The sequence below is a fragment of the Ochlerotatus camptorhynchus genome, unplaced genomic scaffold, assembly GCF_037179485.1.
Source record: "Ochlerotatus camptorhynchus isolate MF236.1 unplaced genomic scaffold, CSIRO-AGI_Acam_v1.1 ptg000128l, whole genome shotgun sequence".
Classification (NCBI taxonomy): Eukaryota; Metazoa; Arthropoda; class Insecta; order Diptera; family Culicidae; genus Ochlerotatus; species Ochlerotatus camptorhynchus.
Genome location: NW_027040618.1, coordinates 3,425,272 through 3,444,821, shown reverse-complemented (window position 1 = coordinate 3,444,821; position 19,550 = coordinate 3,425,272). Strand labels below are relative to the sequence as shown.

Below are 19,550 nucleotides of genomic sequence, written 5' to 3'. Positions count from 1 at the left end.
TGGTCACACCAGATGGTCGCAAGATAGCGCGCCTTCATTACTCGGAAAAGGGGAGGAAATCGATAGCTCTAGCAATGAAAGTTGCAGCTTATGGTAGCATTAATTAAAATGTTAAACACGAACAGGTCGTACAAATTTTAACATTTTTCTCATCAATACTAATTATTGACATGTATCGCTATCACCTGCCTTCAAGCCAGCGAAGCAACCCAGGAGCGCAAGTTTTAATTATCTGTGTAAATTTTCGCCAAGTCGTTGGCATTCGTTAGCAAACTCTTCTCTTTTTCATCGTTTCTACGAACTTTCGAATCCCATTTTAATACAAAGAAGACACACTCTCCGATACACTCGGATGTCTCTAATTAAGACACGATCGATAAAGTGATCGATTTATGTCCAGGTCTTCACGCTAGTATCCAATTTCTGCCTCACGAAACGGCGATCAAGATAATCCGTCTTCCTTCGGTTTCTGGTTCACGCTAGCTAATTATACGCTGCCGCATGAGACTCCTCCCACGCTCATTTTGCCCAAAATCGCTCCGAACTTAGACCGGCAGAGGTGCGAATTAATTATCACCTCTGCTTCTCTGCGCCGTCGCCGTAGTTTCTCAAGCTCATAATTTATTCGCCACTATCTGGGGAGACAACCTTCATCCGCGGAATGACGAATGAATCACTCAACCATTTCCCTTATTCTATCTACACACACACAGGACCGGCACTTCAAGATGAACAGCAACGGCGAGCCGCACGTGGATCCCTCGCAGGACTACATCCTACTGTTGGGGTACGAAAACGCAACCCACACGGTGCTCCGATTCCGACGGAAGCTGGATACCTGCGATACCAACCAGGACGTGCCCATCACGGTGAGTAGACCAGTTTGTTGACTGCATGGCGATTTTCGTTTTTTGATGGGGGAAAAGTTAATTTTGGTGTAGCTAATCCCCCTCCCCAAGGTACTTGGCACCGTCAATTCAATTCATATTAATCTTTTAAAAAATCTGAAAGGGTCCTAGATCATTCTGGATGGGGCTTGATCCCCTAGGCACGCCCAGTAGCTTCTCCAATGGTGATTGTGAAGGGAAATAGTTAAACTTTATTTATATTCAGATAGGTCTGCCGCGTGACTGCCGCTCACTCCACAGGGCCAGCGTTCAATCACAGTCGGCACCGTCGGGATTTTCTGAGGCATAAATAAAATCTCTGATCACGCCTTTCTTAGGCAAGAAAAGCCGTTGGTCCCCGGTCCATGAGTCTCACCAAATTGCGAAAAAGGACCGATTTGTTGGCTAGCGATAAAAAAATATCCTTTCGTAGCTAATGCTACTACTAAACAAATAGCTCAAACTATAATTAACTGATGTGACAACAAATCACTGGAAAAATTTAGAAAATATTTTAAATCAATAGCATAGTAATTCATGTTATAGATCATAAGCTTGGGGTCACCCTCAAAAAGGTATTTTTTATCTAGCTCGTTTGTTTGGAAGGCTCAACTGCGTTAGCTTTACGGAGCCGATAATTCATTGTTCATTACTCAGTCAACATTTTGGTTCTTATAATTCCGGATATACACACGAACCAAAAAAGTCGTATAAGATGCACAGATTTGATATATGCGTTCCAAAGTGGAGGCCATGTACATACATACTGGCTCTCCAATAACGATTTTGCCGATTTAAATATAACAGAAATACGATCATACGATCGATTTAAAAAAAAAAAAAAAACATTTCTTGCAGCTAGTCTCGATACCTTACCTTCGTATCCAAAAACCACTGCTGAATCCACTACACCATTTAAGCACTTATAATTACGTAGGATTAAATCAGTGCCAATGCGCTTCCAAAAGCCTTCTTGGACTTGGAAAGATTTTGATGTTGATAAAAATCATCAAATTATGTTAACAATTGGATCTTGAGTCCGTTTAGATTCTACGACACCTCTACGCAATAGAGAGGTGTAACCATTTACGATCAGTTGAGAAAATCGCATTTGGATCGCAGTTTTGCATTAATCTCATCTTGAATTGCTACATGATCGAATGTTCTTATAGTCTTATTGGATTTTGATTTGCGGCAAACTCAAATGCGATCCAGTGTGTACATTCCTATGCTATCTGTGGTTATCTGGAGAAGCCATATACGAGTTAATTGACAATTAATTTTCATCGATTTGATTAGGCATAATTTACAATCTCATCTGTTATAACAATGTCAGTCTCAAAAACCATACAACTTCATCCGAGTTTATTTCTGATACGGTTCTATACAAAAAAGGATCATCGCCAATAGGTCGAAAGTTTGCATTCTTTGCGACTTAACTTAAACTTCATACGACGCATCTCATTATTGCATGCGATGTTGACTTTATCAAGACCAATTTACGATTCTATTTGTACGCTGGTATACGACTTCTGGTTGTCCGGGTACTTGTAACAAAGTTCACTTAATTCTATGTCCGGTAGCCCACAAAAAGGTAGAGGAGAATTCCAAGGCAACCCTGAATAGGATTAAAATCAATTTTATTAACAATTCATAACAATTTTCAACGTTCATTCTTAAGGAATAATGAGAAAATTTGGACAAGAAAGAGGATTCTACCATTATGATTATGGAGAGAGCTTTAAGAGGAATGTAAGCACTTTCTTAATTTAAAGAAGTTTCTGGGAGACAAGAAATAAGGAGAAAATTTCCATAGTACTTTTCGGAGAATTCATAGAGTTTATGTTAGGGTGAATTACAATTAAATCTGGGTATAAATCCTATGGAATCTCAAATAAATTTGGCTAAGAAATTCCTAGAGCGTTCTGACAAATTTTGAGAGTAATCTTAAAAGAACTTTTCTTAGGTGAGAATTTCATATTTGTGAGTTGAATTTCTTAGCTCAATCGGTAAAGGCGCAACTTCAAAGCAAAGCTGGAGGTGGCTGGATTCGATTCCGGTTCGGTCTATTTCTTGACTTCCCTGGGTATATAATATGGTTGTATTTGCCACACAATTATACCAATGCAAAAATGGTGCAGGCATCGGAAGCTCTCAATTAATAATTGTGGAATTCTCGCGTCACATTTCAAAAGGTCCTAAGTAGCAAATGTAGACAAATCGAGTTTAGCGATACAAAATATTGCTCTTCTATCATTGTATGTGATACAAAAACATCCATCCAAATTTACTTTCATTTATTTAAGATAATCATAGGTCAAATATTGCCCAATGTACAGTTTGAAATGATGGGTACATGATTTTAACTTCGGTCAATCGGACTGCCTAAAATGATTGGTGCTCATTTTCCAAAGGCGGGGCCAATCTAAAGTTAGGTACTCTACCCTGAAATCTATGAAAGGGAATCTAGTATTATGAGATACCAATGTAACACTCATTGATTATGTCATTGACAAAAATCGTCCAATGTAACATGCCCGATGTACTTGACTTGTCAAAACGTCCTATGTGATTTTTTTCTATATTGTAGCATGACACTCAAAGGAAAATTGTGATTTAGCGTTTCTACTGAATTTTCAACGTTATTATTAATTGACTACATTAAAAATAGTATCGCAAAATGTATTGTTTCTAAGCAAATAAAATAATAATCTGTAGAACTTCAACTTCGATTTTCTCAAAATGGTGGCTGGATATGTTACATTGGTCTATTTGAAAAGTGATGCGAGAATTGCATGTTAGAACACTAAGTTGAGAGCACGCAATAAGCTAATATGCGGTACAATAAGTTTGAAATGCGAAGAAGAAGAATAAAAATAATAATAATAAGAAGAATAAGACGAATAGTTGAATTCAAAGGGAAGGAGCAAGCTTCAAAGGTAATTCAGAAATATATACAATAAAAATTCTGAGAATAATCTTAATGGATTTAAACAGAAAATCTGAGGAAAATATCAAGCGGATTTAGAGGAGTATTCCAAGGATATTTCGGTCATCTTTTTTTTAGAAATTCAAAGGAGAGTGCCATAGGAGCAGCAATTCAAATATTTTTAGGGATTTTTTAGCAGAACTGAAACAATATTTTAAGATAATTCCGTGGGAAGTTCAGGAGGATATTAAGTGAATGCTGAGATGAACTCCAAGTGGATTTTCAGGACAATTCTTCGGGAAATTCCTAGGAATTACAGCAGTAATTATTGATAATTTGATGAGCATTGTAGAGTGAATTCAAATAGTGTTCTTAAGAAGATTTGCATGAGTGTTACGGAAAAAAATATAAGGGAATACCAGAGATAGATATCTCTTCCTACCTTTAGGAGATGAGGATAGATGAGGATATTCTGAGATGATCCTAAAATTATTTTTTTCAGAATATATTACAGAAATCTTGCAAAATTTCCTTGGATTTGGGGATCAATATGATTAAATTTTGGATAATTTTTCGAGATCCTGGACACAGAAGAATAAATTAAGATTCGGGATTTAAAAATAAATTTTTATTCTTAGCCTTTGAATATTTCTTTTTCTATTCTCTAAATATTCAGTACATGAAGAAACTTCCAAGATTCTGGAATAATTGTATTGTATTGTATTGAATTGTATTTTTTTTATTTATTTATATGTTGTAATTGACACAAAATGCCATCTATTGCTCTTTATGTCAAGATGAAGAAATGATGGACAAAAAAGTTATAATATTTTATATAACTCAAGTTTTTAGAAAAATATCCAAAACATGGTCCAATTACTGTTTCGGTTTGAAAGTACATTAAATTTTCAATAAAAAAGCACTTATGTAAAATTTTGCTAAGTCGCACCGCTTTCGAGATGTAGCAGTTTGAAAGTATATATTTTTAAAATGTTGGTAGCTTTTGGCCATTAACATTAAAAATGCAAATTTTACATTTTAAAAACATCTACTTTCAAAACCGCTATATCTTGAAAACGGTTTGACTTAGCAACATTTCTCCATCTGGACCTATAGTGCAATAGATTGAAGTTTTAGTCCCCTTAAACATATCAACAAATAAATAAATACAAAAAATCCTTTTTTGAGAAAAATTGTTTTTAAGGTTTTATTTGAAATTTAAAAAAGTTGAGATTTTTTTTAGAGTGCATATTTTTTTTCAAATAGTCTCGTCTATTGTCTGCAATATTGCGCAAAACACCAAACCGATCGAACAAACAATTTTCGAGTAAAACGTTTCTGAAGATAAGCTTGATATTTTTCTTTAGGCCCTTATCAAAAATAAGGCTAAATTCAAAATGGTGATAAATATGAAGATGCAAAATGGCATTGTCGGTCACAAGGAACGTTGCTGCAACATTTCAACCTAATCAAAAAATACAAAACTGAACCGAGTACCGAATTCTTAGGGAACTGTTGCTGCTTAGTAAAAACTATGTAAAACTTAAAAATGATTTCATGGAAACCTTTTGTAAACATAGCTTACAAAATGCTTTTCAGAATTTCGTACTAGTTTGAAGATATTTTCAAGAGAATTTTTAGATAATTTAAATAAATTTTGTGTTGAGTGCTAAGGAGTCTCCTGGATGATTTGGTAAGAAATTTTGAGCATTTAAAAAAAAATAAGAACTATAAGAGAATCTGAAGATATTTTCAAAGGAATGCTAAGAAGAGTTTCAAGAGAATTCCAAGATGATTTCAAGAAATCCTCTTAAGGGTTGTTTTAGATGAAATAAGCGGAGAAATCAAAGGAAATTTTAGGAGACTACATTTCTTTAATTAAAATGGCACATCAATAGATTTCCACGGAATATTCCAAGCGGATTCTAAAAAAAATGGAGCGAAATTGAACAAACTCTCGCGAGATAAATGAGTAGTACCTAAAAAACAGTTTAGTAAATTCAAATATTGAAAAAAATTCAAGACTCTGTGCCCAGAAATTTCAGATCCAGGATTGCCAAAAAACCATGAGATTATGATACTTCAATCGAGAACAAATTGAAAATTCCAAAACTGTTCCAGCTTACGGAGCTAGAATTGTAACAGTAATGTAGGTGAGTAAAATCTTCTAAAGATTGTACTCGAAAAAAATACAGCTCTATCTGTGAAGTATAATTTTTTATTGAATGGGTAAAAGTTGATGAAATTTTGATTAAAACTAGTTTAGAGTGTAATCTTTACATGCGCAAAATCTCGTCACAATCTGTCAAGTGGTAATCGAGATGGCTTCTAAGCAAGAAAGTTTCGTCAAAAAATTATGGGAGCGGTCGTGGAAAGTCCAGGCCAGTCCCACAGGTGGATCGTTAAACAGCTTGGAATCGACAATTCGACTGTGTCCCGTGTGGTAAAATCGTCCCAGGAGACCCAAACGACCCAGCAACGAGCTGGCAGTGGAAGAAAAGCGAAGACGACCGACCCCGTGAACGCAAGGAAGGTGAGGGATTACTTCAAGCGCAATCCGAACCTTTCGTTTCGGGACGGGGCCAAGAAGGTCGATTCTGCCGTCTGGTTAGTCCAGCAGACAATGAAACGGGCCGGACTTCATGTTTTTGAGGTAAGGCAGGTGCCTAACCGAACCGATAAACAGAATACGGTAACCAACCGCGCCAGGAAGCTGTACCGCGAGTGGTTGGTGCAGCCGAAATGCATCGTAATGGACGACGAGACGTACATTAAAGCGGACACCAAGTAGATCCCCGGCCTGGAGTTTTTTGTCGGCAAGTCCCGCCTGGGTGATCCGGAGAAGATCCGGAAGAAGAAGGTCGACAAATTTGTCAAGAAATACTTAGTGTGGCAGGCAATCTGTGGGTGCGGCAAATTCAGCAAGCCGTAGATAACGACCGGCACCATCAACGGCCAAATATATAAAGAAGAATGCCTCCAGAAGCGCCTGCTGTCCTTCCTTCGGTCCCACGAAGGTGACACTCTGTTTTGGTCGGATATGGCATCGTGCCATTACGCGAAACCGGTGATGGGGTGGTACGAAGGCAACGATGTTGTTTTTGTGCCGAAGGAGGCAAATCCACCAAACTCGCCAGAAGTTCGCTCAATATAAAAATTCTGGGCGATTATGAAGGGCAAGCTCCGGAAAACAGGGAAGGTCTTCAAAAACGACAAGGGTTGAACTTGATGAAAGTGTGTAAGAAAGATGGCGCAAGTGTTTCACAGGATTTTATGGGTAGTGTTAAGTCCAAGATGCGGGCATTTGGCCTACGAGAGGATGTTGAATAAACCAACGTTGCAAAAACATAGCTAATATGCATTTTTTTATTCCCTGAGATTTTCAAAAACATCGGATTTAAAATGAATTTTTGGTGATCGGTTTAGTCTGTTGCATTTTTTTTTGTTGAGTACAGTCTTTAAGGACGTGCTTTCAATATCCTAGAAATGGTGAAGTTTTCTCAAATTTGTGATATGAAAGTTTTTATGGTTGGTAAAATATTAAAAACGCCAAAGTCTAGGACATTGATAGCTTTTTTTAAAGATAATCATAGACTAAATTTTAGATATCCTGCACTGTGGAAGAGAAATGAAAAATCCGGACTTGAGGAAATATTCATGATTTTTAGATTAATATTTCGATTCGTTTTGGTACAACCAAATATTGTAATGCTTAAATCAATTTCTCGGTTATTTTCCAATTCCATATTGCCCTGGTTTACGCGGTTCAGTGGCCACCCTGGGGTTGGCCATCAATGGCAGAAGAACCAAGAAAAACAATATCGGCGTCCATGATTTTACATTTGACAATTCCAAAATCAAAAACAAACCCCTACACGCTATTATGAATCTACCCAGTGGCTGGGTGGATGGCACCCATTTTTGTATCCAGTAAGGAGTTGTCAAAATCTGGGTAAACTAGTTTTGTTAAGATGAGTAGAATCTACCCAGATTCTGGGTAAATTGTTGTAATCGAAATGTTCCCAGAGTAAAAAATGCCGCAGGTATAAAAGGGAGATTGCTGCACTGCCAGTGAAAGTTTGAATGCTTAAAATATATAAATCTGATTCTAAAAAATTTACAGATATGGAACTGTTTTCATTGCTAATGCTACCTGCAGCTATAGTTAGTAAGTATATTGTTAGTTTCTGGACTTTAAACATTCTCCTTATTCTAGGTTATCGAGATATTCTGTGACGCTTTTCTCGATACCAAATGTTTGTTGTTGTTCCTAATTTATAGAACTCATTTAAAATCAAATCTCAATAAATGGTTAGCATTTACAGTTTTCTGGGTATTTCAATGTCGTATTCCGTAGTTATATATTTTTACGACAATACGAACTCAACCATCAATAACAGGCTAGAGGAGCTAGCCGGGTGAGGTTATGTTTGATAGAGCTACTGCATCGGTCATATCAAATAATTTCTATTAAAATGGGTAAAGTTTACCCTGTTATCAAATGTCAACATCTGAGTAACAGTAACCCAGTTTCTGTCGCAGGTACGTTTACCCAGATTTGGGTAAATGTTTGTTTATCCATTTTTGGGTAGGTTCAGTTTTGACCGATCTTCCCAAATTTGGGTAGTTTTGAAATAGCGTGTACAACTGGAAGCCTAGGCAACCACCGCTATAAAAAAGTCGCTTCAAAATATTCGCCTTGAATATTTTACAAGCGTCACAAGCCATTTGTTTTTATGTTAAGGATAATTTTGTTGCCGGCAATTGTAGCCCGTGTGAACAGGTAGGAAGGATTTCGGGCAGCAAAACTTCTTTGTAAAAATCTCCGTGTGTGTTCAAAAATTTAAGTATACTTAACACAAAACATGCATCCTATGCCACGCCCCAATTTGAGAAAGGGCTGGAAAACCTGTTAGGTTGGGGTTTAGGAAGCATTGTTTGTGTGTAGAATATGATTAAAAGAAGGGACTTACAATTGAATTAAAAAATCCAGAGTGGCTAGTAAACTGGGAAAACTGATGGATAAGGGAATTAACCGGTAAACAACTGGGAAATACCGGGAATTTTATTGGAACTTTGAAAAAAAAATGGTTTGTACCTTAATCGAATTCTGCTGATAATTATATAAGTCCGGTATCTCTAATATTTCTCTTCAAAACTTGATTAATTATTGAAGCCAATATTTTTCTACCTATCAATAGTACTGAATACAAAAAAAAAACCAATTCCTAGAGTCTGACATTTTGAATAAATGTTTATTTTAGAATATTGGCAGCTTTTCACGTAGCAGAATCTGTAACATGTCTTCATTGCTAGGAATAAAAGTTCAAATATTTTCAAGCTTGAGATCACACATTTATTATTGCTACACTTTTCTTAAAATTATAGTCCGATAATCATGAACAGTTTCCTAAGATCTGGATTATGAAAGTTGTTCCCAACTAAAGTCAAAGAATCTCGAAAAAAATTGTTATCCCTGGATGTTGTATTTCTGCGTACGAAACTTGGAATTTGTTTTTTGGTTTTTAAATTTGTATAGGGGAAATGACGGCTTCGGCATGACAGACTATTTTCGGCAACCCAAATTGAAATACTATTTTCACTGGATTTTCTTACGAAAACACTTCGCTGAATGCATGCAAACGATTCTTTATGCTTTCAGCTTCAATTTGACTATATTTTTACCACTGAGAAAAAGCAATCTAGCAGGGTTTTCTTGAAATGAAACACACGCACTACAAATTGTAGCTGATTTCGAGTTGCCGATAATAGAACAGCAGATTTACATGCAGTTCAAATGGAACGGTTGCCGAAGAAAAACTGGTTGCCGACAATACTCGCTCTCACTAGAGAAGATTGGAGCTTTGTAAAAGCGTTTCAAAACAGTTTTTGACAATTCTTTCGACTGAAATTGTTAGAGCAGCTGGCAGCAAATGTTTGTAAACAAACCAATACTGCATATGTGTGCGTTCTATAGAGAAAAAGGCTATAGAAAGAAGGTCGCTGCTTAGGTTGCCGAGAATACGTAAATTTCCCTATCCACTTATTTTTTTTCTTATGGAATTTTCGAAGTATACCTTTTCCAATATCTCAATGATTCCCTTCGGATCATTCTAAATTGTATTTAGAATTACTTTTACTTTCAGGATTACTCTTAAAAATCTTATGATTCTGTCCGGTATTTATTAGAAATTTACTCCATAACAGTCTCGGAATTCAATGCAGACTACTTGAAGAATTATCTCCAAAAAATGCTTAAAATACACTCTAAATTACGGTATCCCAAAATTGCACTATGTCTTTTAATCTGGGAGCTCACCGTCTAAATGATAGCTAAGGGTGTAACAAACAAACTTTTGTATGGCAGCAACTTAAGGAATGTTGCTTAGAGGTCACCCCGACGAGATTTAAAAAAAAAGTCCATTTTTCATAGCAGTTCTTTAAATTTCAGTGGAACCTCACCCTTTTATATTTTTCGCTAATTCCCAAGGGTCAAAACTATAAGAAAAAAATTGCTATGGCATCTTCTGTGTCCAATTTGTTAGTTGCAATTTTTCGAATTCTCTAAAATGATGTTATTTTTTGGTACACAACTGCATTTAATTATGTGCTATTATCAATCAAATGCAGCAGAACGATGGGAAATTTTATGGGTAAAATCTGCAAGAGTCTACATTCATCTTCATTTTCTTTAATTTCTTAGTAATTTTCTATACCATTCGCTTGGAATATTCCTCGGAATTCTCCCAACATTTCCTTGGATTGCACCGCAGAATTACATAAGAATCACCTCTAAATTTCATTGAAATTCTTCTCAAAATATCCCCTGTCTCTTGTAATTTTCATAGAATTATCTTGAAACACTCCTCTGAGTTCCCTTGCAGGGTTCATCGGAATCTCCTAGCACCAAGGTTGCAGATATTCGCAACGAATCATGCATCGCATTGTCTGCTGCTCATCAGCGATTTGATGCTATCATAGTAAACGTTGCGCTAGTTATGCACGAATACAGTGCTGCACGAATGGTTCGTTTTTTTTCCGGTTTTTTGCTCCCTCTCCTCTTCGCTATCATTCGCTGAGTGACTTTATTTTTCCATCAAACATCCGTCACTCACCAGCTGCTTACTTCTGCTCGAAGACTCGGGTGATGCATTCGACAGCGATTCGATTTGCACCCGAATAATATTCACAACGAATGCTTCACAGCAATGCGTAAGCTACTGGAACTGAAGAGAAAAGCAACAATGAATAGTCATGTCGTTTTATTAATGTGGCACTTAGCTTTTTTTTTTCAACATTTTACAGTTAACATTCCCACACAGCATTCGCGGCGAATATTCGTCGCGAATCGCTTCGCATCGTTTTGTATCGCACGCAACTTCATTCGTATCCGATCACATCAATTCATAAGGACGATGCAAATTGAACGAGGCTGTAAAGCTGGGTTTAGACTAGGCAAGTCAAATGATCAACTCAGTTGAATTCAATTAGCTTGAAAAGTTGAGCCTGGTTCAATTTTTTTCAATTTAAGTGAGTTGATCAAGTCAGCTGAATTGCATGGTTTACACGTTCAATTCGAGTTCAAGTCAGTTGAATTCAACTGACTTGATCAATTGACTTGCCCTGTCTAAACCCAGCTTAAGAACAGCAGGAATAATCCTCGCTCACTGGTCACTCACAGAGCCTCGAATCAAAGCATCGTTTGCATCGCTTGAGAATACTTGCTTTGCTTCGTTCTTTCGAAAGCGTTCGGAGTAGAAGAGTGATTTTGAGTCGTACGATGTGAAGATCAGTAACCCTAGCACATTTTCAAATTTCACATTCAAACTAGCGGCTCGTAGTGGCATAATTCTGAACTAAACTTTTCATTCTACTGACCATGTCATATGGCTTTAGTGATCGGAACAACTTTGCCGAAGACAGTAACTTTCTAAATGGCCGGAATGTCGAGATAAGCATATTATTTTCGCCTGGCTTGGGGAATCCTTAGTGACGGGAGTTGACGATGCTGCTCGGAAATTATCGCTATTGAGCAATGCCACGCCAAATAACGAATCGATCTGGTGCAACCTTCTCCGATTTGCATGAAACTTTGCATAATTGTTTGTTATGGTCAATCATTCACATTTGAGATAAAATTCGGCCAATTATGCAAAGCTTCATGCAAATCGGAGAAAGTTGAGTCTGAAATTGAATTTTAAATTTGCTATTTAGCCTGGAAATTTTCTAACACGATTCATCATGTAAATCTTTAAAAGGTGACTTTATCCTTTAAACAGATGGACAGATTGACATTTTGAACTTAACTTAAGAATCATTGGAATTTGTTTGCGACACTTTTGGTGGTTAGCTCCAGATTTAATCCTCGGATTAAATCCCAATCACGAATGTCGATCTGCTGTTATATCGACGTTGATATTAATCAATACGATCCTTGAAAATATCTTGGAAGTTCTTCTGGTTTTAAAAGTTAATCCAAGCTGGAGCTTTCAACCATGAAAGCATTCGGATGACTATATTGGGAAAAAGCTTCCCACACGCTAGTTTTTAAAAACGTAATTGTTTTTTGGTTTTCTCGTACTCCGCCCAACCGAAAGTCCACCTCGAACCAACTGTTCCAATCATTCCATTACAATCTCACCCTTCCCCACGTTATCAAAACACTTCTTATAATTTACATCCTTCTGCGGCCAGTTTCCCATGCCTGTGCCACAACTGCCCAAAACTAGTACCCATCCCCCTCCACATCGCCGGTTTCAAATTGGCTGGGAAGTAGGATTCATCTCCCAAATCGTCCACCGCTCTAACGTGCTCGCAAACAGCGTGCTAGAGCGACAGAAGACGGAGGAACCGGCTCAGGAAAGTGATGAATTTATGCAAATATCAAAATTGCGCTGTTATGAATGCAAATTTAAATTATAAAACGCTTATAGCGCGCCCGGCACAACAGCCGGGCCTCCAGAGACCGCCTCAGCTACTCGCTTGTACTATGTGTGCTATGTCTTTCTCTCTCCCGCTATACCTCGCTTGGTTCGCCAGATTTTACCAGAGCGTGCATGTGAATTCGGAATCAGGAGGGGAGGAAAAATGGGCACAGTACAGCTGTTTAAGGAGTTACGATAAATCTCTGCCGGCAGTTGTGGAAGTAATGGAGAATGGAGTTCGCTCCAGAGGTCCCAGAACGATTTACTACGAGAGCCGGAGCTAATCTGAAGAGTGGGGGAAAAGTTTTCGAGGGTCATTGCTGACCTCCTCCACAGGGTGGTTCTCTATAAATTTGGAAAGTAGTGGGTGGAGTGAAGTTTGGAGCCACCCTCCCTTTGGAAACGCTTCATCGATTGCAAGCTCAGTTCACCGGAAGGATGATGGCTTGTCTATCATCTAGTATTTACAGTCCAGTTGCACATGCAGTGAGCATACCACTCTGCCACTGCTGCTGCAACTCGCCAAGAGGAAGAGATTTAAATAAATTTACATTTGAATAAGCTGATAATTGGAAAGGAATAAGTGCCTCGACAGCAGCCTGGTCTCTGGGCACGGGAGTAAATCGTCTGTAATGTATTCAAGCGCCGTTATTCCGACTGATGATGACGACGGCAACGAGACGACATGTAGATGGTACTTGAAGTCTAAGCATGGTTTAAACATAACCCATCCAATTATTTTGATTTTTCACGACCAATCCACTTAATCACCCGCTTAATCATCGCTTTTCCCGTTTTTTTCTTTTCCATTGCAGAACGACACCATCCGGATCATCTACATGTACCACAACCGGGACCCGAAGAATGGAGCCCAGGCCATCGGGACGCTGCCGGATCCGAACGAGGCCTTCAAGGACTCGGTGCCCATCTTCCTCACCCAGCGGGTCAACCAGGTTCCGATCGAGCTGGACTCGCGAACCCGCACCCTGGAGCTGCGCAATAAAGACGTCGAGATACCGATGGGGGACGATAATCTGCGCTGGTGCAAGATGTTCAAGCTGGACCAGTTTGTGCGGAAGCATCACATGATACGGGTAAGGGCCATTGCCACTCAGTCAATAAAAGTGATTTTATTCAAATCGTGAGCGATTGTGTTGGGTGGGGGGGGAGGGGGTGCAGTGTGCGGAAAGGTTTCTTTGTCTTTTCTATCAATGTGTGACGGGTGCAAAGAGTAGGATGAAGGTACTTCGCTGGCAGTCATGGGACAATTGTTTGGATTTAGAACGGTGGTGGAGGGCGAAAAGGTGAAAGTCGTAAAGGGGATACGGTGACGGTTAGAAAAGTAAAACAATAAACTTTATGATCTATCACCGATTGACTCGGAGAGAAAGATCTTGGAAGGGCACTTTTTTTCGAAAGCGTGAACCAGCTGGTGGCGAGTACTCATTTAAGTGCGTTGGGGTTTTGAATCAAGCGACATCAGAGTTGCCGCTGCTGAATTTGCACATTTTCGTTTTCGTAAAGCTTAGACAATTTAACAATGTGAAGAATTGATTTTTATCAAATTTAATTAAATCAATTGAAAACAACGAGGAGCTGATTTTAAAACAGACACGTGGTAATGCGTTAGACAAACATATTTGTACAGGCTGCTTCTACTATTTATAGTCTGGCGATTAGAATCTCGGGAACTAATTGAGCTGTCAAATAGCGGAACCCATCGAGCATATCACGACCAACAACAGAAAAGAGCACATCAGCTTTTGCGACCAAATCTTCGGGAACCCCGGATAGTTTCCTCTGCTGATGATGCTGTTAACCCACGCTAGGTTTTATATATAAAAGCTTTTTTTTATAAAGATCGTTTATTTGGAAGGCTCAATCGCGTTAGCTTTACGGAGCCGATAATGAATGGACTATTTTTTGTGACAAAATTCACTTACGTTTATGTCTAGTAGGAGTTGGGCCGAATACTCGCGGCTTACCTGAGGTTTGAGGGGTACATTGTCGAAGGATACGATCAGGGAAGGAGCTTGGGGGTGGGGTTTCGTTGTATCATCAGAACGTTGTCGCCAGTATGAACTGTAGTGCAGTTCTAGACTCGTCTCGAGTGGCGACCAGTAGGCGACGATGTGACTCATCGAGACGGGGGGAAATGAAAAACCAAAACGTATAAAGATAGACAAAAAATAAAGGAATTAAATTATGTACTAGAAATTTGCAGAAACACATAAATCGACAGATGAAAATTTCTCACATGTATTCGGTATGAATGATTCTGTAGCCTAGTCAGTAAATGCACGGTATAACCAAGCTGGAGGCGGCAGGTTCGATTCCCGGTCCGGTCGAGGGAATCTTTCGGGTTGGAAATTTTCTCGACTTCCCTGGGCATAGAGTATCACTGTGTTTGCCACACAATATACAAATTCATGCATTGGTATTGGCATCGAAAGCTCTCAATAATAACTGTGGAAGTGCATTTAGGAACACTAAGTTGAGAGCACGCAATAAGCTAATATGCGCTAAGCAATAAGCTTGAAATGCGAACAAGAAGATGTTTACATTTTGAAGTCCAGAGAGAAGCACCGAAATTTTGCAACAAGTGTTCAAGGTTTATATGAAAAATATGCAGACTCCATTCGCAAGAATTTTGCAATGAAATCGAGCGCTTATCGATACCTGTAATACCCATGATTTCAAGACTCCCTATGTTTCTCAATTACCTATTCAACGTAATCATCAAACCTTCGAGTTATTTGCATTAAATTCCATTCAATTAAAATAATTTCCGCAATCGATCCAATGCAATTAGATCGAAGAGACGAAGAAATATGACATCTGTAAATAGGCAATACTGGATAACAACGCTTTGGCTTCTGACTGACTTAAAAATACTAGTTGAAAAATCATTTGGAAAGCCCCCTGTCAAGCTAGTCGAAGAAAGAATGCCCACACGTCAAACTCCGTCAAGCATTTGAACAGCGGAGGAACAAAAAAGATGAAAAATTATCTGGGCCTCAATTGTTAACATCTCGTTGTGAATTATATTGACTATTGACAGTTCGCCTTTTCGGTCACTCTGTAACTACTTGCTCCTATGATAAAATCCCATAAGCAAACATCAATCTGTGCGTAAAACATGGTGAACATTTCCTTACCCTTTCATTCCTATGAAAATCCCTTAAGATTCTGTCAAACTTTGCGTGAAAAGACTGCCATGGTGACAAAGTCCGTTAGATTCCAGGCACAATTCGTAAATTTCTCGAAAATAAAAACTCACTCAAATAAGCCACCACGATGATTGTGTAGAGGAAGAGGCCTCTTATCCGATAAAATTGGTGGCTTACATGGATTGATTTTGACATACGAGAAATTTACGAACGAATTCATTATTTATGTTTTCGACATTGATACTTATGAACGCTCAGTGTCCATATCAACGGAGATGAACTAGCCTACGGCTTAAAATCTTCTAAATAAAGGAAGGAAAAAAAAGTGTCCATATCACGAAAATTTTAATTTGGCAAATCGATGTCCATCTATGCCAGTTATACCACTGAGGCAATACAAAAAAGGAGTCAACTTTGAGTCAGTTATTTTGAAGGAAGTTCCGCATATGTTATTTTATTTTATTGTATTTTATTTGTTTTTCTTCATCGGACTTAACGTGTCTAAATGAAGCCTGATAGGGAAAAGCCTAGAAAAAGCGTCAAAACCCCATATATTTTCGAAATACATGAATCACAATAATACAATACAATTACAACGAACATTAATCAAGTCTATAGCATAAAAAAAATTATCTTCCTATGGCATAGAGTTGTCCGTGAATCAGGTAGAAATCCTCGTCATGCAGTTGAACCGGAAACACACAAAAATAAACAGGTAGCACAATCCTTCACGTGTGACATAGTGACTCCTTCTCAGGAGTCTGCGTTTAATACGGTGACGAAAGGTTTCCGCTGCACAGTTAAAGTCGAAAAACTCGTAAAACTCGTTGAAACGCCCAGACATGAACCGTATTGGGTCATGCAAGCTGTAGTTCGCAGCACGACGTCCAAGATACAGAAAACTCCTCGACCGAAAAACTCGTTCGGGTGCGTAGTAAGTACTTTCGCTGCGAACACGGCCTGACTAATCGTCCGCCTATGTTTTAGTGTTTCAAGACCCAGGAGTTGACAACGATCTTCATACGGTGGAAGGTTCACAGGGTCATTCCAAGGAAGGTGACGAAAGGCATACCGAACAAATTTCCTTTGAACGGATTCAATCCTCGCTATCCAAACTGCTTGATACGGGCACCATGCTACCGAGCTGAATGCCAAGATCGATCGCACTAGAGAGCAGTATAGAGCTTTTAGACAGGCAGGATCGCGAAACTCGTCAGCGATCTTGAAAATGAACCCGAGTTGCCTGTTAGCTTTCGCAACGCTGCCCGAGTAATGATCCTTGAATGTTAAGGCGCAGTCCAGCGTGATTCCTAGGTCACATTGTCCACACGTTGCAGAAGTTGGTGATTTATCGTATAGTTGAATGCCACTGGTTTCAGCTTGCGATGAAATGAGATAATATTACATTTTTGTACATTCAACGTGAGATAGTTTCTTGAGCACCACTCTTCGAAGGTATCGATTAGGTGCTGAAGCCGCAAGCAATCGGCGAAGCTACGAACAATCACATAGATCTTCACATCATCCGCGTAGAACGATCGGCAACCAGTTGGGAGGATCAGTCCGGCCTCATTCACAAAAATCGAGAATAGCAATGGTCCCAAGTTGCTACCTTGAGGAACACCGGAGCTGTTTGTAAAATAGTCCGATTGCTCTGATCTGAATTCTAACACAAAGTTCCCGATTGGTCAGATAGGACTTGAACCAACGAGTTAAACCCGAGGATACACCGAGTTTTTCAAGTTTAGCTAGCAGTATGGAGTGGTCAACCCGGTCGAATGTAGCCTTAAGGTCTATATATATACAACGTCCACCTGCGCCCCAGCTTCCATACTCCGAAGACATAAAGAAATGAACGGAGCTAGATTTGTTGAAACTGATCTTTTGGGATAAAAACCGTGTTGGTCAGGCGAAATGTAATTTCTGCAGCTAGAGAATAATGCGTCGTTGATGATGATTTCGAAAATTGCTGTAATGAAATGTGATATTGTGTGGCAGCACAATGATACTATATGCCCAGGGAAGTCGAGACATTTCCAACTCGAAAGATTCCCTCGACCGGACCGGGAAACGAACCCGTCCGCCTCCGGATTGGTAATACCGTGCCTTTACTGACTACACACCAAAACATTCTGAATTTTACTGGCGATGTAAACATCCATGCATGCAAACATTCATACATGTAAACTTCCTTTTCACGTAAACTAGCAGCTTTCAAGAAATGTTGCAAACAAAAGTAGACAGTTGCATACAATGTATGGAATATTGCATGACATGTCTCATAAATTTACACGATCTTTGATCTAAATTTGTATGATATATGACGCTCCATTTATGTGCATCATAGTAACGGAAATTCACACTACTTTTTTAAGCTGTGTAGGCTATGAGGCCCCTAAATTATGAATCCTTTGTTTAGTTGACTCATAAATGTTCAAGCGCAGCAGGGGTGACGGCTGGCGAACTCGCTGCGTGCTGTTTTTGGAGCTTTGGGACACCCTAAATGGATGCCCGGGAATTTTATTAGTATATACATTAGAGTGATGCAACATTTGAAATTTTCGCTCCACAATACTTAAACGATTCCAAATCGGATCCTGACTAACCTCTCAAAATTTGAACCCATTTGGTGAGAGACTGAGATGGCACAAACCATTTGAAGTTTGTACGGGAATTACTATGGTAAAACCAAGATTTTTGTTCATGTCTATCTAATAATTCACCATATCGGTCTGCTTCAAAAACTTTCAATTGTACTTGTAGGGAATTTTCTCTCTTTTGCTTAAGACCACTTTTTGATTCAATGCAAGGATCGAAAGTTATCAATGGTTCACTGCGCTGATGTCTTATGATCATGCTCAATCAACTGCTCAGCAGGCAACATTGGTATTTCTGGGGCGTTGAATAGGACACAAAAATCATGGCTACTATGTCACACTGCAAAATACAGTGTTGCCTACAGAGCAGCTGCTTGATCATGTCATAAGTTTATCAATCTCTTAAATAATTAATAACTTTTTCCTGTCGCGTTTTACATAGAAACGATCTGGAGCAAAGTTGTAGCTGAGAAAATTTTCTATAAGAATGGCTATCGAACTGTTTCGTAGCTCAATATGGAAAAAGGCTAGAAGGCAATGAACAAAAAGTTCAGATTTCCCATAGTAATTTACATGTAAACTTCAAATGGCTTGTGCGAAGCCTGTTTCTAACCAAATGAGATGTAACTTTGGGAGGCTAATCAGGACCCGATTTGAAACCATTTAAGCACTGTGGAGCGAAAAAGTCAAATTTCTCATCAGTCTAGTATACATATATTACTTACATGCTAATAAAATGTCGCATGTCGCACTGTGGGGTATTTATTAATTCTAGCTGGCCAAAAATATTTAACCGCTCTAACTAGTCACATACATCTTATTATTCAAGGATAATAAAATTGTTTGGTCAAACAAGGGTGGCGTCATGTTTTGGAGGAGGAGGATCATGTTATAAGGATGTTTTTTTTTAATTTGTAAGTCGTTAAGTATTCTTAGGATTTAGTTACCGTCAAAGGATGAAATGTTGGGAACGAATAATACTTTAAATAAAAAAATATATAAATACTCTTACATCTGCGGTTAATAAAAAAGCACGAAAGGCC

General features: G+C 38.6%; 1 protein-coding gene across 1 annotated transcript in view; it reads left to right on the top strand.

Moving 5' to 3' along the window:
• LOC135700110 (MOXD1 homolog 2-like) overlaps positions 1–19,550 on the top strand; it is an 89,044-nt gene that overhangs the window by 51,590 nt on the left and 17,904 nt on the right. The window contains exons 2-3 of the mRNA XM_065220505.1: positions 714–869; positions 13,556–13,834. Coding sequence (XP_065076577.1) covers positions 714–869; positions 13,556–13,834 — 435 coding nt within the window. The remainder of the gene's footprint in view (positions 1–713; positions 870–13,555; positions 13,835–19,550) is intronic.